General features: G+C 39.1%; 1 protein-coding gene across 2 annotated transcripts in view; it reads right to left on the bottom strand.

The window, feature by feature from the left end:
• TMEM168 (transmembrane protein 168) overlaps positions 1 to 21,730 on the bottom strand; it is a 29,847-nt gene extending 8,117 nt beyond the window's left edge. For both annotated transcript variants that reach the window (XR_012994688.1, XM_076330690.1), the window contains exons 1-4: positions 21,678 to 21,730; positions 16,186 to 17,452; positions 4,125 to 4,267; positions 1,682 to 1,956 (exon numbers count right to left, since the gene is read on the bottom strand). Coding sequence is in view for 1 of the 2 variants with exons in the window: in XM_076330690.1 (XP_076186805.1) it covers positions 1,682 to 1,956; positions 4,125 to 4,267; positions 16,186 to 17,322 (1,555 nt within the window). In the remaining variant the exon portion in view is untranslated. The remainder of the gene's footprint in view (positions 1 to 1,681; positions 1,957 to 4,124; positions 4,268 to 16,185; positions 17,453 to 21,677) is intronic.
• Positions 21,731 to 22,917: the final 1,187 nt, after the last annotated feature.

The following is a 22,917-nucleotide window of genomic DNA, read 5'->3' as shown; positions in this document are numbered from 1 at the left end:
GGCAGAGTTTTGCAGCTAGCCTGCTCCCCACAATGTATAGACACACTCAGCAATTGCACAGGGCGGCAGCTGCTCTTATGGACAAGACCACCCTATTCTCGGAGAAGTCATTCAGCCACCTTGGCGTACACTGCGGTACGTCACTTGCGCTAAGCTCAGAGTACAAGCTGTGGCTTTTTTAAATCACTGATACAGATGAAGCCTTTGAGAAAAAATACGCGTTGCTCTTCAGCAGGTGTAAGAGTTCAGGCATGAGTTGCACCAAAACAGGTATACAGCCTCCAGATGAAGACTGACCTGCACCTGAACACCTCAGCAAGACCACATGCAAAGCTAACATCTGTCTACGCTGTTGAAGAGCACATGGCCCTGGACAGAGACTGCTGACAAACAGCCAGGAGCTCACAGGCAGAGCGCTATCCAAGAGAATTAATTCTGTCCCAGGAAGAAAAAAAGTTGCAAATTTTCAATGTATTTACTACAAGATTCACTTTTTGCACACAGCAACCTCAGAAGCCCAGTTCCATACAGCAGGAGGGCAAGGCTAAACCTACTGATGATTTGAAAACTTTCAGTAGGTTTACCAAAGAACACAGTTGAGATAGGACTGCCCATTATAGAGATCAAAAACAGGCCAAGAAAAGGGGAAATGGTGAAGTCTATGCCAAGCATATGACGAGGCATTAAACCAGCCCTTTATATAGCGGTTTGTAGTCTTGAGGCTATACTGTGCCCACAGTGACTCTCAAACTCTAGGTTGTCAGCACACCATAGCTGTTTTCACGATACAAGGTTTGCTATATGTTTGAAGACCTGCTTTTCTAGTGTGGATTGTGTACCTGCCTCCTACTTTTTTTACTGATTCTATCTTTTACAAAAAAAACAGAGCACATCTTAAGGAGATGTATGCAGTCCTTCATGACAGTCTAACTGACACAGTGACACAGAACGCTGTATAATTCACTCTGCCATGTCCAGGGAATGAGAAGAGATTATGCTTGTTCATTACAGTGAACAAATATTCCTCAAAATACAGAAGAAATCTATCTTTAGAGAAGGAGGGGGTCATGTTGACTTTACTTTTCTGGGGAAAAAAGTAATCTTTAAAGTTAACTTGTTGAATTGTAAGGGGAATATGAAATCATGTTTAAACTTGTAAGCATACATTTGGGGTCAACAATATTTAGACAATTTTGAGAACAAGTGTAAGATTAGTTAGCTGCAAAAGGATTTTTATCAAAGTGACTAAATACTAAAATGACATAGAAGTTCATAAAGCAACATACCTGACTGTCATACAGAGGAAGGTAAGGAAAGAGCTGCTTCTTTACATCAAGTTAACTGCATACAAAAGGGGCTTCTGCATTTCTCCATTCTCTCCACTAGCAGAGGTAGTTGGCCTGCAACCTTGCCTATTTTGATGATTCCTTGTAGCCCCTGAATCTCTTAACAGCCATGCTTTGTATATTACCCTTTCCTTTCTTCCTCCCCTGCCAGGAGCTTGTATGAACCTGTTCTCCAAAGACCGGTGGTTCTTTGCCATTCTGGACTATCAGATAATAAATGTGACCAAAACTTCAAAGCTTTGCAATACAGTATGATTTTTAAAAGAACGAATTAATTGATTTGGAAAGTTTATCAATACTAAAACTATTAATAAAAAAATCCCCAAACCAGTTACCTGCCAGTGCCCATTCGCCAGTGCCATGTGAGTGACCACTGTAATATAAAATGTAGGTATCATGTCTGGGTCCATCTGCTGTCCGAAGTTCAAGAAAAGACTTGATCTTGGAGTGAAGGGTATCAAAGGTCAGTCCGCTTGTAGAATAATCACAACCGTACGTCTCAATCATGTGATACGCAAAAAATCTTTGGATGGCATTGAGCATGCCAGTAGACCTCAGATTTAACTCTTGTACATGCTCAGGTGGAAGAAGAGTTGGCTGGCCATCAGGACTAAAGAGAAGAAAAACAGCTATGATTATGATTTATAATTATTTCATGCTTAGTGGACTTCTAGCAATTGATGATTTTTTTCCCTGTGCGTATTTTCTCTGCCGTGAAGAGCACCTAAATTCAAATTGACTTGAAATATACAGTTTATAAACAATTCAAAATATTGTATTTGAGTGAGGGACCACTATCTCCCCCTCCTTTTTGTCACACTTCTTCACTTCAAAGTGTAGTCCTTACACAACTCCATGCTATTCCTGCAGCTGAGAGACAGAAAGAGAGGGGAGCTGTGATGTGAACATGCTGGGCTTCAACTATTTCATTAAGTTCCACTGAAAGAGCACTGCCTTCAGACAGGCATTTGTTCACACAAAACTGGAAAAAAGCCCAGGGAGAATGAGTGTTAGTCTGCACAAAACATCATGCAAACTAGTTTCCAATAATAGACTAAAGAGAAATCCAAGTACACATTTTGCTCAGATATTTTGAATTAATTTCTCTCTGTTCCAAACTAGCCTTTATTCAATATGGTACCCACGCAAATACAGCAATTCTTACTTGTGTGTGCTGTTCAGATGCTGATCTTTCAGCCTAACAAATATGTTTCAGATGACGGTATTCACCGCTTAGAAATGAAAGTTCTAAGAAAATTACAAACTAGACCTGGAACAAACCACGTATATATAGATATGTGTGTGTGTGTATAGATATGAATATGCATATATAACAAAAGAGTCCCTGCATTCTCTGGGCAATGGACAGATTTTGTGGATGCAAATACAGAGATGGTCTTACTCTACTAATATAAAATATGACTTCTGGTTTTTTATATATATTTATGTATGTGTGTATGTATTCTTCATGTATTTTGTTTGCAAGTCAGTGTGTAAAGCTACCCGCTTTCTTTTTTGGTCTAGCTAATGAAATTTTGCACCTCCTCACCTGTCTAGTGCCTTCATGAAGGCTAACGTTCCACTACTATGATTATATTGAATACATCATCATTATTGTTTGTCTCAGCAAGTGAAGACTGGGCCCATTACTGAAACAGTCAAGCTTTGTTAATAAGGAAGTTTAGTTCTGTCAGGTCCTAAACAGTCGCTCAAGAGTATCTCATTCACTCAGAAATTAGAGGGAACTGCCAGAGCCAGAATAATATAATACAATGAAAGAATTAAATTATTGCCATGGAAACAAAAAGAATTTATTTCTATTGTAATGTAAATTTTGAATTTTTTTTTATCCCTAACAGTAATTGATTACATGGATTTTTTTAAAAGAATGCACAGCTGAAGACTGTAGATCAAAGCTCAGAAAATTTGTTTTTACAGCATTTTACACTATTTAAGATACAGTGATCTAAGATCAGCACGCTACCTTCTGTTTCTTTGCCCGTTAACTTTTTTTCCTATCCACTGAATCCATTACACATACTGCAAGCTGGGCAGTTTTCATAAATTGGGCAGTTCTATTTTTAAGCCTCTCATTTCAACTTAGCACTCTGTTTCTCTTGTAACTCAAATAGATAACTTACATAGCTCTGGTTTATCATTTACAAAAAAAATGTGTAAACACAATTTTAATTACACAGCTAAAGTAGCATTTGCAAGTTTAAAACTTCTAAGAAAAACACACGAATGGGCAAATAATAATAGTACAATCCCTCCACCCCCAAGCATTTCTCATACAGTAACATTTTTATTGGAACAAAAATCAGCCGTGGATTCACAATACCAATAACTGACACGTTGGCCACTCGTAAATCTAATTTCAATGTCCTTTAAATGTAGACACCATCTCATTTAACAAAATTCAACATTGTTTTAAACCAATCTGTTTGGTTTATTAAATCTCCTGTTATAAAATATCTGCACTCAGTCAAGTGCCCCAATCCTCCTCTGCATGAGATACGCACTGTGGAATCTGCCTATGCATTATTGGTGCGTAAAGCATTCATTAGCTTTCTAAAAGCAAATTAAATACATATAAAAAGGTGGAGTTGAAGTTACTCATTCTTTTTGGAAGGCAAGGAAAAGGAAAAATACAAAATCTGCCTATTATTTAAATTTGTATGTAACTATTGAAAAATACAAGCAACAGCACTGCATTGCCTCTACGAGCTAACAGTACACTTAACACTACCGTGAAGTGGAAATACATGGTAACTATACCTGCAAAAGTTGGTGGGAATCACAACTGCATACCCAACGCAGGTTCCTCCCAAGCAGTTTCCCAGTTCATGGAAAAGCCCATGAGCCATGGACTCCAGAGGTAACACGATGAGAAACGCACTCATGAAGATCCCATTGGTTGGCTAAAAAGAAAACAGAGATATTTAGGTATTGCATGAAAAATCCTTCCTATCTGTTGGTTACGGTTTTATGAGTAATTCCCTGCGTTTGATCAAACATAATTGGGTCCTCCAACATACAAGTTATTATACACAACGTATACTTATTTTTCCACATACTGCACAGTGAAATACTCTAAAGACAAATGAAAGGCCAGTTTGGGGGTTTGGGGAGAAGGCGGCTGGTAAGCAGGGACCACTCTTCTGAAAGGAATGCATTTGAAAACACTAACAGCACAGGACTTAGGTGTAAAAGCCCTGATCATAGCTTAGCTTTACCCATTTAAGCAGGAAAATCAAATGCCACAAAATTACTTATGTGCATAAAATAAGTATATCTGTAAATATCTGCAGGATCAGGCCTTAATCAGTGAAGTACAACACAGAATATTATGTACCTAGCATCAGATGATAGCATACTATATTGCATCATTAAAAATATAGATTTAACTATATTTGCTTTTTAACACCAAGAGTTTTTAAAATATTCTTTGTGGAATACTACGTATCACACAAAAGATGACTTGTAAGAACATTTATGAACATCATTGCAATTAAAAAGACAATTCTTTACCAGCTACCTAAATATCAGATAAGAAGGGACATCCGCTACAGGACTTTGTAGCATTCACACAGCTAATACCCTACATTGAGCCTTCCTGTTTTGTAGGTAAAAAGCAGTTTTGGAAAAGATTACACTCACTGATATATAGATGATTTCTGTAAAAAAAAAGGAGCTTCAAAAGTAAAGTCTCAACCACTAGTACTAGTAAAATAAAAATGGACTTCTGAAATGCCAGCTGTTAGTGAAAGACAGAACAGATACAGATTCATTTTAATTATTTTAATATGATGTGAATGGGTTTAATGAGGCATTAAATGCTTTAGAAAAGGTATAAACGGTATTATAATATATAATTAACCAACTGCACATCCATGGTGCAGTTATTAAATATTAATGTTTGTTACGTAGCAAAGGAAATAAATTCATAGCTATGCATTTCTGTCTTGAGAAGAGTCGCGTGGCCTCTGACAACATCTATGTTTTATTTGCCCTCTTTGCATAAATCTACAATCGTAATGTTTTTCAAAAATCCGGATATTGCCTTATTGTTTAACACTCAGTGATTTGATGTGGACTGGTAGTTCAGCTTAACACATAGACAAAGCTATTAATAATTTGGAAAGTAAATTACACTGAAAAAAATTACACCTAAACAAACTCAGTTCTTTTTGGCCCATGGCACTAACTCAACTATATTCAGTTTTTAAACACACAAATATTATATGACTTGGTCTGAAAGAACAGCTTTACCCACCTACTGTGCTTCGTGCCCTAAGGAAGAATACTGTTTGCTACCTGTCCTGGTTTTAAAAAGTGTCCCATTATACTTCTGATGGAAGTATACTACTCTCAAATAGTTGGTAGCATTTTTCTCAAATTCCAACATCTGAAAAGACTATAAAACTATATCCAGCTCCTACTGTGCTTTATATAATTCATGACAAATGAAAAATTTATTTATTTAGCTTCTAGCTGTCAAAGTCACGAGGACATGACACTGAGCAGACAGCAAATCATGTTACAGAACAACCACGGAGAGCTTCCCTTTACCCACAGCCCTGCACACATTATCACAAAAGTGCAATTAATATGCTTACTGACTTGCTAACGTTCGAGCTACAAAACTGGTTCGGATATATCAAGTCCATCAACAGGTGATAATGCCAGTGCCAATACTGCAATCCGATTTCATGTGGTATAATGTAATTTGATCTTTTGGTGCTAATAATTTGAATCTACAAGGACCAATGCGTGCCTATGAAGCGCACTTACATTATAGGAGAGTCACAATCACTTTCATGTACATCATTTTCTTAGCCATCTCAGGAGGTACTTTGCATCATTCCAGATATATTCCTTTCCCCATCCCAGTCTTGCCTAAACTCAGAGGGTCAGGATCAGTGAGTAAGCAGATGCAATGTATTTAGGACAAGTGCAGAGAAGCATTCACATAGTGATTCTCGAGTTTTGTGTCAGAGGATAAGGATTTTCAAAATAATTTCCCCCAAATCCATACAATTACCTGAAATCACCAGAAGACAGGAAAGCTTAAAACACTGTAACAACTATGGTGCAACCTCAACTTGTTTTGTTGTCAATAAGGAGAAAAAAATCCTGTAACTAAGACAATATAATTTTTGTTTCAAATGTATCAGCAGAAAGTGTTCATTTTTGTTGCTCAGTTTTCCAAATACACTCAGAAAATGAAAAGGACTCAGCAGCAGCAATAAAAACTTACAAAGATTTGGTTAGTTTTCATTCTATAGAAACCTTGTAAAATATAAGAGTGATGAAATAGTAGAGCTCTCTAGCTAAATTAGTTTCAAGATTTGGAAACTTACTTTTGCAATTGTAGATAAAAGAAGGATAATTTGCTTTAAGTTAAAAAAAAAAAAAAGGAAGACTTGCATCCTGCAGAAATTGAAGGGCTCGTCTGGAAAAGCTGCCTATTCACGATCGGTTAGTTAGAGGATTTTCTAAGCCTTGGAAAGACTGAACGCATGGACTGGGAAGTATTATAACGCATTTTTATAACAAATTCAGCTTTTTCCATCATATATAAATATGACATATATAAATATGACTTTTCTTGGATCATGTTAGAGTAAACTGCTCTTGCATTAGTGTTTTGATCACAGCAAACATATTACAAAATAAAAAACACATTTGCCCATAAAAACTACAGCAATCATAATATCCCAAAGAATACTATTATATTGTTACTTTATATGAATTTTATTGCAGAAGTTTTCTTACAACATGCCATGTTGTTCTAAACACTCCCTGCATTTCCCCAATCCCCTAAACACATGCAAGTTATTAAGCCCACAGTGTTCTGCAATAACACAACTTGAGATCATCACAAAGATTAATAGTTTTCACCAAACTTCTGATTGAGTCTGACTTCTAAAAATATATTTACACTTAATTGTTGAAAGTACTCCTACTAATATGAAGACACCGGCGAGAAAATTCACAAGTACTTGTGAGATAAGGATCCCACATAGAAACTGTAAGGATCATCTCAGTGATCCATCTTGCTCTGTATCCTGCTTTGAGTTTGTACCAAATACTAAAGAGGAGTAGGAACTATGCTCTATAGTGTTATGAATCAACTCAGCTCCATCTGAAGTTTCAACTTCGTCTTCATTTAGTGGCCATCTTACGCTATGGAGTAGGAAAGTATTGTGAGTATGGATATTTTACATTTATAGACATCTATCTAATGTAAAGATGCTGGCACTTGCTGTCAGCACTTTCTCAACAGTTTTGATTTAGAAGAAATATATCACTAAAAACTATAAAAATGATTAATGATGTTTAGAGCAGCTCTACAGTAAGATAGTATTTTCATTCAGTGCTGCAAAAAATGACTGGTGGCATTTTAGAATACCTAAACTATAAGAACTTGAAATAGCAAAAAATAACATCTAATTAAGTTAGTAATTACTGTAAATCTGAAGATAGGTTCCTCTTTTAAGCTAACAGCTAAGATGCCAGGTGGAGACTGTCAGTGCTTTACTAAAACCAAAAGATTTGATGACTGGTCCTTAATGGAGCAGATGGCCATGGATGCATAGGCAGAGCCAGAAAGGGATTTTGTTCTCTCATCTGTTCAACTCATTTTCATTCTGTTTTCGACTGCACTGGCAATCTCAGCCTGCCATACATCCCAGCACTCCAAGTGCCCATTGATTCCAGACAGACTGCTCAAAAAGCAGACAGAAGACAGGGACCATCTCAGCAATCCCACTGAAAACATGAGAAGCCATTTTATCTCTTAGTCTTGGGGTTTTTTGCCTTTGTCTGTCTTCTTCTAAATGAATATTTAGGAAATACACAGTATGTTCTCATTTCAAATAATGTAGAAAAGGTAAAAAAAAAATACACTTCTTGCCTCTGATGACTGAAATGACAGACAATAAAAGATCGGTGAGATTCACTAGTAGGTGGGTGTCGGTCTCTTCTCCCAAGTAACAAGCGATAGGACGAGAGGAAATGGCCTCAAGTTGCGGCAGGGGAGGTTTAGATTGGACGTGAGGAAAAATTTCTTTCCTGAAAGAGTGGTTAAACATTGGAACAGGCTGCCCAGGGAAGTGGTTGAGTCCCCATCCCTGGAGGTATTTAAAAGACGAGTAGATGAGGCACTTAGGGACATGGCTTAGTGGGCATGGTGGTGTTGGGTCGACGGTTGGACTCGATGATCTTAGAGGTCTTTTCCAACCTTAACGATTCTATGATTCTATTATCTTTCCACTTCCTTTAGCTTTTCAAGCAACGCTTATTGTTAAGTGTAACTGTTAAAACATCAGAAGAATTTAGAGGTATTTTACAGGCAAGATATATAATTTTATATTCATAGACAGGACAACTCCAGTCCTGCGGAGTAAACTACTGTTCAAAGTGGAAAAATTCTGGAACTGTATTTAACAATGGAGCATTACTGACATGTGACTGACGAAAATAACGAGGAGAAAAAAAAAAAAAGAAATGTTAGTTTAAATTGGAAGCCAGTTACAAAGACCTATAGAAGAGCCCTTCTGATTAAAATAAAAATAAATTACTAAACAGGTCAGCTAAGATGATCACAGAATCACCAAATGGTTGAGGTTGGAAGGGGCCTCTGGAAATCGTCTGGTCCAACCTGCTGCTCAAGCAGGGCCACCTACAGCAGGCTGCCCAGGATTATATGTAACAGACCAAGAACTGAGGAGGCTTACAAAGATGTCTTTGTGTATTTCCAAGCAAAAATTCTGTCCAAGCTGAATAATATTTACCTATTTTTATATATCCATATATACACACATGCGTAAGTAAATATAAAATAAACAGTTCTGCTTAGCTCCTCTGCAGCAATTCTGCAAAAACAAAGAAGTATATGCTCCATGACAGAGAAGGCTCAGGAGAGAAAGGATAATGTGATAACTAATCTACAAATATTTGATAGATAGCTTATTCCAAATGAAGACAAGATATGTATATTACAGGTAAAAAGAAGCACAAAGACAAAATTTGTAAAGTTACAATGTAGATCAACTACCAGAGGAAACTGCCTTATAACAAATCATTGAATGAAAGAATAGTGTCTAGAGAACAATAAATAATCCATTACTTCTGACTATTAAAACAGCCCTGGGAAAATCCAGAAAACAGTTTGCAGAAAATAGCCATCATGTTCACTGGCAGACGGATTTAATGTGCTATGTTTCCCATCCCTGACTCCTGTTCTAACCACGGGAAAGCCTGTGTTTTAGTGTACATGCATTTGTCCCAGCAAAACCAGAAGTGGTTGCCAATTTAAAAGCACTCTAAATGGATTTCTGATTTCTTTTTAATATAAAAATTTGAATTCTGGAATTAATGAGACTTTGACAGCAAAGCTTAACACATAAATCAGATTCTTTAGACTAACACTGAATAATTCCTGTCTCTTGTCACCAGAGATCCTCTTCATGACCTAGGGCTTCTGGAAGTGGTGGTGACAGCAGCAAGGTGTGCTGCCACTGTGGATGTGAGCAGGCAACCTGACGTAGCCCTCAGGACAGGGCTGGAAAGGTAGAGAGCCAAGGAGGGCTGAGCACCTACCGCAGAGAGGAAGATGGGCAGCAAAAATAAACAAGATAGTGAGTTTGAGAAGAAATGATGAGCAGTGAGCAAGGGGGATTTAAGATCCAGCTTAAGAGATGATGAAACAGTTGGGAAAGAGGGAATAATGTTATTGCAAAAGAAACTGAACAGATGAGTCTATAAAGAAATAGCAAGGCACAGATATGCAAGTGAAATAGGCATGGAGGGGAAAAACTGACTGAGGAAAAGAAAGGAGGAACTAAAGATGACCGGACAGACAGAGGGGCTGGGGGGGGGGGGAGGGAAGCAGGAGTGGAATGACTATTTGAGACAATATGGAGAGAGACCAGAGGGTACAGCAGAGCCTCCGAGGGGCCAAAAAAACAATATTTAACTGGACAAGCAAAGGCTGAGGAGGACTGGATTAAAAATACAAGTCAGGAAGAAAAGCAGGGGAAAATGAAGGATAAAGACTGGATATGATTTGCATTCAAAACAGTTATTTAATCTGCAATGTTAACAAAAGTATGTGCAGGTAAATATAGACGTTACTTAGAGAACTTCTTACTAGTCAGAAAATAATCTTGTTTTTAGAGAAGTTAAAAAAAGTCACCATCTTCCACTTTATTAAGGCATTGTAAACTGAGCTTTCAAGAAACACCAGCCAATCACACCACAATAAAGACTACAAAATCACTAACTCTCCCCAAAACAAGAAAATACTCATACATAAACTAACTTTTCTTCCATGAATAATTTGAGTTCAATAGTACTGTCCATCTAAGTACAAGCACTCATGCATATCATGAAGATTATTATTTTACTAACCCATAAAATTAACTAAAAACAAGAATAAGGTACTGAAAGTACTTCATTCCATTACTTTACCTGTCTCTGACATAGTTCATTTTTCTCTTGGTAATATTAAATACAGGTCTTCCAGGGATAATAATTCTGTTTGACCAGTAATTCAGGAAAAACTGTACTGTTACCTTGGCATAGAGCACTTAACAAAATCTGATTTTAAATTTCTGAGAAAAAGATTCCTCCAAACCTTTCCAAGATCTTTGCTTGCAAATTTGAAGACCTCCATCTGCAATTTTTTCATAATTTTATTGGCTTCTGAGAAAAGTAATGCCCGAGTCATTTGCATGACTTCTGCTGGATCTTGTCCCATCCAAGGGCCTAATTATGGACAGGCACGTGAGTAATTGCTGAAATGAGTAAGCTGAAGAGTCTATTGAACTGACTGAAATTACTCACACAAACGTAAAGGCAGGTGCAGAGCACTTCCTGCAGATTTTGCAAGGAAAATGTGAATGTGTTTCTACCGACAAGGCAAGGTGTCTTGCCTCTCCAGCTAAAGCAGGGATTATTCTCAGAAGCAGACCATGTCCCAACTGAAACATGCCCCACTGAAAAGCTGTTACTCCATTTTTGAATGCAACCAGCTTTAACAAATTACTTTTCCACTTCTTGTGCTTCCTGAGCTCACCCTCCAGCTTCAGACAGACCTGACAATTCTGCTCTTCACATTTAAAGCTTGGTATGTCGGAGAGAAATTCTGCTTTCAGGAGTCACAGTTCTTCCCAAGCACATACCAAACCATCAGGAACAGAGACTTTCAACCCTTGGCTTATTACAAGGGTTAAGCTCCCCTTAAAGAAAGGTCCTCGGCTAACAGGACTTCCAGCCTCAACAGTTCTGCATGCGTCAGAAAACCACTGTGTGTGCAACAGCGAGGTAACTGACGTCACTTTAAAAGCCTTTCCACAAAAGGAGATTTGATATTTTTCTGGCAATTTTAATCAAATAGGATACTTCTAGCCACCAATTAACAGACAACTGTCTCTTTAGGTCTTGACCTTTCATACACTTGAGATTTATATGATGAACAGATATTACAGTTATTAAAAGGGCATATATAATGTGCCTGTAACAAAGTTTTCCATGAAACAGAACCCCTCCCCTCCACTACCTCATTTCTGGCTATAACCTAACACACACAGCTGAGCTAGACCTTTTATATGCTAGGGCTAATTATTTATAGTTGACTGTTAGGAAGTACCTTTCCAAGGCTTAGATTTTTAGCCAATTCTATTCATTATATAGGAGGTCAAATGGCAGACCATGAAGCGATTTCAAGGTACCTCTCTTAACAAATGCAGTATCATTAAGCAAGCTTTCAGTACCTCTTCAGGGTGAGGAAAGGTATAAATAAAAAATGCTTCACCTTCTAGGTGACACTTAACAGATTTCAGATATAATTAGCACTTACTAAAATGACAACATAAATCCCAAACTGCAAGTTGCGAAGACTGAAAACTGTTAATCTTACGTATGTGAAAAATGTTTTAAACAATTTTAAAAAGCTCAAACACATTTTCAGGAACTGGTGACTGAGGAATACGTGGCTTTCCTAAGGATAAAAGGAAAAATTACGTTGAACATGTTAACTAAAAAAAAAATTCCATATTGTAAGAATGTAAGAGTGGCTGCATTAGGCTACACCAAAAGTCCATCTAGAAGAATGTCTTGTCTCCAAAGAAGCCAAATGGATGCATAGGAAAGACTGTAAGGACAGACCAAGCACATATGTTTCCTGAGTACTCCAACCACTGGTGGCTCAAGGACTTCCTGAGCCAGACATGGTTTCCATGTAGTACATAAACCTCAGTGAATTTGTTTCCATGAACTTGTCTAGCTTCCTCCTGAGCCTCTGCAACTGCTCGGCACATACAGCATGCCACGATACCCAGCCCCAGAGCTAACTCAGCGCTGTATGCGGAACTACTCCCATCTATCTGGCTCCAACCTGCTTTTTGCAGCTTGATTCCCCCTCAACTTTTGCACTGGAACTGATCGTTTATTGTTTCTTACTGTTTTCCTTCTCCCACATCACACATAATATTTTAGATGGTTCATCATATTCTCACTTAGTTTTCTCTTTTCCTGACTGAAGCATCCTTGTTTATTCATTCCCTCCATGTAAACTGTTTCATGTCTATAACGAATTTTGTTGCCCTTCTCTGAACCTTTGCTTGTTTTCTTACCTATAGGATGGCAAGCAAGAATTGCACTGTTATTCAAAATATAGAAGCTACGGATTTATACAGTGGCATAATGATACCTCCAGTCCTTTCCTAATAATTCCCAATGTTTCATTTGGTTTTTTGACCACTAATAAACAATAAGCTGATGTTTTCATGGAAAGGCATCTAACACAGCCCTAAGATCTCTTTCTACCACATACTTATGTCACTAGCTTTTTTCTGCAGCAAAGTTTTCTTAAAAAACAAACAAAACCAAGCAAAACCCTGAAATCCCAACCCACTAAGTATTTAGCAATAACTACTACTTTTTAAAGAGGAAAGGCAAAGAGTGTTCTTTAACAGTCTGAGTTGTCTCTTTAACTGTTACAATACATATAAATCACCATAAGGAAAGTACATATTCACTGGAGAAGCTTGCTTTCTGCATTACTGTTGAGCTTGTCAGACCTCCTGAAAGAGCAGACTCAAAAATCCAGCAAAGGATTCTAAAGTAGAGTCTTGAGGCCTTGAATTCCCCATAGTTCATGGATACAAAGAAGAAACAATACTAGTTTCCTTAAGCCTCTAGAAAAAACCAAGTGCCCTGCAAGAAGGTAAATTGTATGCTTATGCATCATTGGTTTCTTACTTCTAATTATTTTGAAACCTGACACTACCCAGAAAAATACAGAAAAGGCCACAGTTTCCTGCAATCACTATAATAAATGATACATCCATTTATTAAATTATGTTCTGGCCAGGTCTGATAAAGTATTTCATTTTCCAACAACAGATGGAATAGGCACAGCGATCTGCAAGACAAACATCGCAACATCTTCTGAAGTAGAAATTATTTTAGTTGGAGACAACTGCATTCATAATCTTAAGTTAATTCATTACTATAAATACATGATGAAAGAAATATAAATATAATAAAAGAAATGTAAATGTAATTATCTACTAAAAATAAACTATTATAAGAAAAAACTGGATTTCCTGACAAGCAGAAGTATTTGGTCTGATGCCTTTCACTTTTGCCACTACAATTACTTCTTTTCCCACTGAATAGGCAAATACACAACCTATCAGACAGAGGTGACGAGCAACAGCTTATCTTATGTAGCGTACACATAGGATGCTACAAACTGAAATTAGCCAATAACAAGTATTAAGATTTTAGACACATTGCCAGTTTGCTTCTTGTGAACGGTCCTGCACAAGTCATTCCACAGTACAACTGCACTTTTTCAGAATTAGAGAGGCCTGAAAATTATCAGACATGTAACAGTTGCAGTTATTTTGGGGCAGAGGACAGAGACAGAAAAAAATTACAATGAATTATCAATGTAAAGAGAAAAAAGTAACAAGATGAGTATGGACCCAATCCTCCTTGCTTACGCGGACAGCTTGCAATAATGAAGCAGTTCTAAAGGAAGCGCCTATGTGCTTTGAACAGATGACATGGGGAGAGGGAGCCCTTCGCCTGAAGGGCTACAGCGGGAGATCCTGTCCAAGTCTGGTGGTTAACTCCCTGCAGACAGGCTCTGGGCGCCATCAAAAGAAACTGCCTCTCTCCAGTGACTATCTGGACAACTTACGCACTTGATGTGTTCTGACTGCTTTGTTAGGTGTAACTAGGTGGAGTGACTCCATCCAAGTAATTTTAAAACTATGTAATTATTAACTAATGTGTCTCAGCATGTTAAAGGAGGAGGGCAAGGATAGAGAAATTTGTAAGACTATCTGATAGAGACGGTAAAAAATTGCTTTCACTGAAAAACAGTCATCTAGCATATAAAAATTTAAGACCTGCATTTTAATAAAATCACACAAGTCTCAGAAGAAAAAGTATGGAAGTTAGAAATACTAGCATGCTGATATTCCATCTTTATTGTTTCTGTGTCCCAAACCACTTTCCCATTTCTTTCAGTGCATTAGCACCTTCACTTTCTGTAAATACATTTTGGGGATTTTTCTTCTCTACCTCTCTTTGTTTCTATTTCTTCCTTTTGTCCTTTCTGCAAGCCCACACACTATAGCTATGCATGCTGATACTTTTCCAAAGAAAGAGCAAAACTACCCACGCTTGTGTGTTAACCTCTAATGCTCTTCATGCAAAAAAAAAAACCAACCACACACCAAAAAAACCCCCCACCAAACCAAAAAAATACAAAACCAAAACCAAGTCAAACAAAAAAAAACCCCACAAAACCTTACAAAATAACTGTCAGTTTCCTTTTCCACCAAGTTCTTTAACACCTTTCATCCACAAGGTTATTTAATCTAAGAAAATCTGCAGGAATGGGCAGCAAATTGTTTTGGAAACACTAGAGACATTTCTGTAAACTGGATCTCCCATAAATAATATATAATTTTTAGATACGTATTGTATATATAATATATGTAATTCATTTAAGAGATGCACGGGTACCAAAATGATTGATGTCTTTTTTTAGATCAACTTAAAAAAGAAAATAGACACCAAACTCTCTTTCCACCCTGCTGCAACTGTGACAACACACAATGTACTTTAACTTGGGCACTGAACAAACATTTTGAGAGAAATGTATGCTTTCTGCTAAAGAAAAGACAACGTCCTTAATTCAGAAATGGAAAGAAAAGTCAGAGAACGCTGTGTGATTTTAAGAACTGGTCTTTCAGAGGATGTGTCCTGTGGTGCATAACCAGATTTGAAAATAAGACACTTAAAGCACATGCTATAACAACAAATTACCAGTTTATCAGCTGATCTCTAACTCCACATTAATGGTTAAATGCAAAGCAAAATTATTGAAAAATACATTCTTAAAACAGGAATTTGCCTTGATTCAATTAAAACAGTCCATAAGAAAAGCCCTCCATATAGTGTGTATTACTAGGGTTCAACACTATGATTTACTTTGAAAACAAATTTTATGGCACAATGAATTCAAAAGCAAAATAATTTCACAAGTAGGTAAACTTAAAATACTTTGCACACTTTTGCCCTGGAAGCACTAACTCTTCCCATTCTGCCCACCTAAGGAAGCTGGTGAGTTCCAGCTGCCTTAAAGCAGCACAAAGTGTTAAATTTGAAGAGCATGTTGGTGAAACCAAGTGTTCCAACATTGAATTGCTGAGCCACAGCACACCATCAAATGTCACAGAAATTTTAAGGAGTCAACAATTCTCAGGAGCATTCTCAGGAGGGAGATCAAGATACAGAGATTATTATTTACCTGCCAAGAAACGGCTCCCAAAACAGCAGTTGCGACGAGACTGAAAAATACTAGCTGTTCCGAAATTAAACAGAAGTGACGCATTCCTTTAGATGCCATAACTCTGTCAAGGCTGTTGTTTTCTGCACGGTGGGTATAGTACACCTTGTGACAGTCATTTAGTTTTGTGTGAAATCCCCAAAGAGTTATAAAAAAAATCACATGACAAATCATCCAGAAAATTCCAAAAATAGAAAAACCAGGTATCACAAAATACCAGAGATCCAAATCACGTAGTTTAAAGGCTGCAAGAATGAAAAAGATTAGTTCAATGACTCCAACTGAGATGACAGAAAGCCTTCTGCAAATTTTACCACGGTACAAGTAGGGCTTCCATCGTTCAGTAACTGAAAGTCCACTGAAGTAAACGTCGAGAAGGGGATCTGAAATCAGGCAGCTGAAGAAACATGCCAAGGCAAATGGGTTTGTGGGGATTTGCAGTGATGGAAAAAAGAGTAAGGATGCAATGGCTCCAAAAATTGCCAAATTTGGAATTGCCAAAAAAGACTTCATACGTAAGTCAATAATCAACATAGCCAAAGCCATGACCAACAGAATAATACTCATAGATTTTTCTACCAGCATAGTTGTGCTGGCAATTGCAAATCCGACTAGCTCCAAAAATTCAACTGTTGTCAGCAGAGTCGGTCGATGATGAATACAACCACAAATCCTCTCAACCAAAGCACATAGTATCCTTAAAACAATGGCAGAAAGGAGCAAATATTTAGTAGCTTCTTCTTTCACATCCGTTTTGAAGGCAGAATTATTAAGAAAACAGAGAAGGCCAAGCAAAAAACCAAACCAAAGATTGGAGAGACTCAAACTTGCTGTTTCCATTGAAAAATAGTAGTACAGTATGCTGGCAATTCCAAGAACAAAGAGCCCCAGAATAAATATTACCAAAATCAGTGCATCTGCCGTTTTTTCCCATCTGACGTAAAGGCCCATGCAAATGGCAACCAGTAAGTTGATTCTGGCAAGATAGCCAAGGTATCTGACTGATGAGTGCATGTTCACTTCTCTGTTTGCTTCTTCTAGCCTTGTCATTGCTGCATAGAGACAATGACTAACACAGTAACGCAGTGACCTACACATGTAAACCACAGTTAGGGGATTTTACCCACTTGACTGAAAGTAAATATTTGGGTTTCATCCAACAAACGCAATGCAAACGCCACCTTCTGTAATTTCATTTCAGTAACAGCAGTCCAGAATCACTGAAGTCCTGGAAGAAGAATTAAAAGATGTGTTAGAGGCAAATAATTCCTTTTAATCATACACAGCATAAACGTGACACATCCTTTCTCACCAAGGAGTTTAACATCTAAATTAAAAAACACATAATAAAGATCAAGTAAGTTAAAGGTTATTCAAATTGGGGTCATTATTAAAACCAATATAAAATGGGTTTTGCATAAATTTTATTTCACAATTTGAATGAGAGGAAAAGGTGAACCAAACCTGGCCTGTGCAGTTTTTCCACAAAAACCACCCATTAGGTATCTATACTGGTTATCTATGGATATTCAAAATATTCCTATGATACCCATTACCTTCTAAAATATTTTAAGATTGTTTTAAAACATTGTTTTACTTCACTGTTACATTTGTAAGTTCTCACTTTATACTAAACCTTTTCAGTATGCTTTGCAAGACTTCTTTTTAGTAGTCAAATAGCTACAGGACTTACAAAAAGAACTCCACAATCAGTTAACGAGCTTAACCCACAGCAGATCATGAAAATGGGTATTAACATTATCTCCGTTTCACAGAAGAGGAGTGGACACATGGATGTATCAACTGATCTGGTAACATTTTCAGAGACTTTTCTTAATGCACAATCAAAGCCTTAATTTTCACCCCTCCAAGCCACTTTTTTCCCTACAAAAAAAAATGATCAGGATAAATATTATATTTAGAACATAAGCTCCCCCTACTCAGATCCATTTAACTGCCATGCTTTTCTTTTTAATATAGTATAGGAACAGATAGCAATATTTTTAGGGGGAATTTTGTAAGAAAACGTGGCTAGGCAGATCTCACTGGACATCATTACTATTTTACGGGACAAGCTTCTTCCTGGTCTGAACTCAGTCTTGAAACACGAGGATCACTGTAATCCTATTGGTGTTTCATCTTACTGCGTTTACACATAAACAATACTATTAATTCCTATAATTAAAAACAAAAAAGTTATCGAGGAAATGTTATTTCCTTGAAAATCTCTATTTCACTGTATTTATATACTTTCTACTTATCCCAGAGTTGTCAGAGGCGTAGTCCAAAGCTCTCTAGTTAAAGGCAAAAACAGTTTGCACTTTGAAGTCACAACCCTGTTCTGTACACAAAATGTGTTGTAAGTGACAAATTGATAAGAATTACTCAGAGAACAAGCTTTCTGTGAAACTACATGTAAAGAGAACCACACGTACTTCTGATTTTTGATCCTTTTGTGCCTAGAAATTCTAAACCAGGAGTCACTAATTGAATAAAACAGAGCCTATACCTCCAGAGAGAATAAGGCAGAAAACAACAGGTGGATCACAAGGAAATACAGAAACAAGAAAATCAGCATCAATATTTTTTCATCTCTAATTTTCTTAAGAAGTATTACAAATTACAAAGAGCCCCAGAACAACCAGTCATCCAAATTCCCTTAGTTAAAACTTACTGAAATCCTATGTACTATTTATATTTATGTATAACTTTTGTTTTTAAAGTTATCAATGGAAGTTTATCTAAGCGTATGATTATACAGGTTATGGGCAGAATCCCCAAGAAATAAGACGACTCATATGTAGCATCTATCATTTTGGAAGTAATTACCTAATCGCCCATCTTGTAGAGACTTCTGAAGAGTTAATCGTATGAGAGAGCAGCCAATGTGTCAAGAACACTCAGAGCTAGGTTATCGCTTATTGCTTTAATTTATAATGCTGGGGGAAGTATGAAAGGGCACCTTGACTGAAACTCAAAACTTAGACTTTATTCTCTCTTGATTTTTAAATTCTCATTTTATAAATCAGTGAACAACAAAAGAAAAAGTGAATTGACTGATTTGCCCATAAGCTTTGGCTAATTTGAAGACTGACACCCAGTGTAAAACCAGCTTAAGGAATTGGTGTAAAGACAAACTAGGCCTAAGAAATCCTATTGTTTAAATTACTTAAGTTTGATAACATATATTTTCAAATTATGTTAAATACCTAACAACATTGCAGATACTACTTTGGAAAGAACTGTGCATGAAAAATCTGTTAAATTGAAACAGAATACATACCATATACTTAAAGCAAATGGTTATTACACGATGCCGTTGCAAGTTAAAGTTCTTTGGATTTTAACTGTGCATTTTCATAGTACTCATTATTATTAGTTTTATACATATAAACTTCATTTTGAGTTGCCTGGATGCTTAAGATTGCATAATATTTCTCCCCTCACTTGGCAATATACTTACTGTTGCCCTCAACCTTTCATTTGTTTTCTACTTCATATAGATAACAGAGCCCAAAGTTAGTTATCGTATTCCAGGTTACAATATACCAGGTATCATAGCACTGTCCGCAGTCTCACTGTTTCTTGTACTACAATCAACATTTGCTTTATAGACAGCTTGAGCCATTTATTTCAACTCCTACGCATGCCCTCCCCTCCACAGTTATCTCTCGTTCAAACCATGAATAGAATCATAGAATCATTTAGGTTGGAAAAGACCTTTAAGATCTTCGAGTATAGAGGAACGATTTCACATCTCCTTCCAACCCACAGCACTGACGCGTGACTACTGCTATGCTGAAGCACATCTGCCGCCCCGTCCCGTTATCTTGATTCCTGAGCTTTTCTGGAACCCCTCCAAGTCAAGGGGCTAACACTGTACGTATTCACTTGGACACCAGCCTCACGGAAGTCAGCAGGCTGGCTCATACGCGCCCGCCTAACGCCTGGCTTAAAATTTTGCTCCTGTCGCAAAATTATTTTCTGGTGGGATCATTTCACTAGCAAACTCCCTTGCAGGCAAGCAGCCACTCTGACGAAAACTACTCTGACTGGTTCAGCTCGTGCCAAGTGGAGTTTTGCTGCCATCACATCGTCAGAAACACGAAAGAGAATCTCCTCTGCTGCCACCCCACATGCCGCACCAAGTGCCGGGGCAGGGGAACATGCCTGTTCCTAGCGGAAAGACACAAAGTCTCCTTGAGCACGAAGTATTTGCAAAAGGACAGCTCAGACCGTGAATGCAACCTCCTCTTCCTGATCGTCTAGCCAATTAGCAAAAACGTGTACTACTAAACCACGCTATTAATCATTAGTCTTTTTCTAATCAAAACACATGGTCAGCTTTTTGCGGAAAAGAAGACAAGGCAGCATTTTCATGATTAATGTATCCCATCACACAGATACTGCTAAATAAATGTAACACAGCAATTTAGACAATTTTAATGAGAAATTTCAGTATCTGATTTATTCTTTAAAACATAGCTATTTGTTACTCGTTTCTATTAAGACTTTGACTGTTTAGACAAAGACTGTTCAGAGTCGGGGGAGGTGGGGTGGTGTTTGTTTTTAAACTAATGACCTTAAAGCTTCAGATTGCAATATCTGAGTTACATACCTGAGCAAATAGCATTTCGATTCAAAACAAACAGAATATGTACACCCATAAATATTCATCAACTTTTGCAAACACAATTTTAAGCAAAACCTAGAGTCCAACTATAGATTTGGACACTAAACTATCCAAAAGCTTTCCTATATGTAAGGGAACAGCATTCCCAAAGTAGTTTTTACCATAATTTGTCTAGGAAAGTAGAAAAAAGAACCAAAACCCGAAGATGGTGCAGTAGTTTAACTGCAGTTGACTTAAAGTCCAGGTGAGACCTATCTAAAATACTGGACCCGCTTTCCTTCAGCTTTATTCTTCCAGTTTAGTGCATATTTTTTTTAAAGAGCAACTCTGTGAGACTTTTTTTAAACAAAAAGTCGTATTTAGCTAACGCATTAATACAGTAGGCTTAAACCTCAAATGAACGACTGTGTTGGGTTTCAGATGTTAATACCGGGCCCATACTACGGATTACTGGTGTCAGAAACGGGAGAGCACCCGGCCGAAGCACCAGCTGCTGGGCTGGCCCGGCCAGTGAAGTTTAACGACGGCATTTGGCTCCCGCTGCCAGCCGCCGGTCTGCCGGGGCAACGCCGCTTAACACAAGCTGCCGCTCCGGGAAGCTGCTCCGTGCAGACGGCCCCCGCCCCGCCAGGGCACGGGCCTGCCCGGGGAGGCCGCGTCCCCCCCGGGGCCGTCCGCCAGGCCGCCCAGGTCCCCTCGCCCCCGCCCCGCCGCGGTGACTGGGCCCTGCTCCACACACACGGCGCCGGGGGGCAGCCGGCCTCCGCCGTGTCCCCTGCCCGCGGGCGGCGGCCCGGCCCCGGCCCCGGCCGGCACTCACCTCAACAGGCGTCCCGGAAACTTCCCACCCCCCCGCGCAGCGCCGCCGCCATGTTGAGGCTGAGTGAGGCGTCCCGGCTACGGGCCGCGCCAAGGCTCAAACATCGCCGCGGCCGCCCGGGCGGCGAAGCCGGGGGAGCTGCCGGAGTCCAGCTGGCCGCGGCGGCCAGGCCGGGCCCGCGCCTGCCCCGGACGACAAGGCGCTCGGTGGGACGGTGCCTGCGCTCAGGCGGCGCCAGCCAGGCCGGGGGCAGCTGCCGGCGGCGGGGAGAAGGCGGGCCGCCCCCCTCTTTCTCCCCCCCCCCCGCCCAGGCCTAGGGTAACCTCTGCTGAAAGGAAACAAAAATCCTCGCCTTCTGCGGGAATAAGAGTTTTCTTAACAAACACTTAGTGCTGTATTACACACTATCACTTCTGAGGGAAGCTCTGCTCTTACTTAGGTTGGTGACCGCTGTGCCTGCACAAGGTACGAAGGTGGCGTTATGAGGGGTTGTGGGGGCTGCACTGAGGGACAAGGGGGGCATGCCTGGCTGGAGAGGAAATACCCCAAAATACCCAGAGCAACTGAGGAGGGGCTGCACCGAGGAGTCCGGTCCACAGTGTGTAAGAAGGGGAGAGAAGAGAGGAGAGCGGTGCTGGTGTTGCGCCCTGCCAGGGCCAGGCCTGGGCTGTGTTGCATTGTTCCAGCTGCCTGGAGTCCAGAGCAGCATTTTGTAAGAAGACTCACCTACATCCCACCTGGTGTTGATGGGCCAGAGTGGGGTTGTAACAGTGTTCCCATTGGCACCCTCCAGCCCCACAGCTGTCTGGGAATTCAGTAGCATCTAGATGATAGGCAAGAGTGAAAGCGCATTCTGCCCTCCACAGACAAAAAAATGCAAGGTTAATAGGCTGGGAGAATGAAAATAAAAAACCAAACCTCTAAACACTGTCAGCTGGTGCTTAGGACACAGAAGAGGGAAAGCTGTGTTTGAATCAGGGCTGCAACACAAACTGAACCCTCTTTAGCCTTTCCCATCATTTGCTAGCAGGAGCCTTCTGGGGGCGAGGACTCTGGTCCTGGGCTGACCCATGCTTCCTAAACAAGAGCTTTCACCACCCTTGCATTATACAGAAGGCACACTTCCTTGACCATCAGTGTTTCACAACGCTGTGTTGGAAACGCATGTTTTGAATTGGCCCTCACAGGCAGGTAGGCAAGAGCAGGAAGTTTCTGGATCTTAATAACTCCATTGCTTAGA

Source organism: Aptenodytes patagonicus, chromosome 1 (assembly GCF_965638725.1).
Source record: "Aptenodytes patagonicus chromosome 1, bAptPat1.pri.cur, whole genome shotgun sequence".
In the NCBI taxonomy this organism is placed as follows: Eukaryota; Metazoa; Chordata; class Aves; order Sphenisciformes; family Spheniscidae; genus Aptenodytes; species Aptenodytes patagonicus.
Note: the sequence above shows the minus strand (reverse complement) of the source record. Positions and strands in the feature narration are given on the sequence as shown.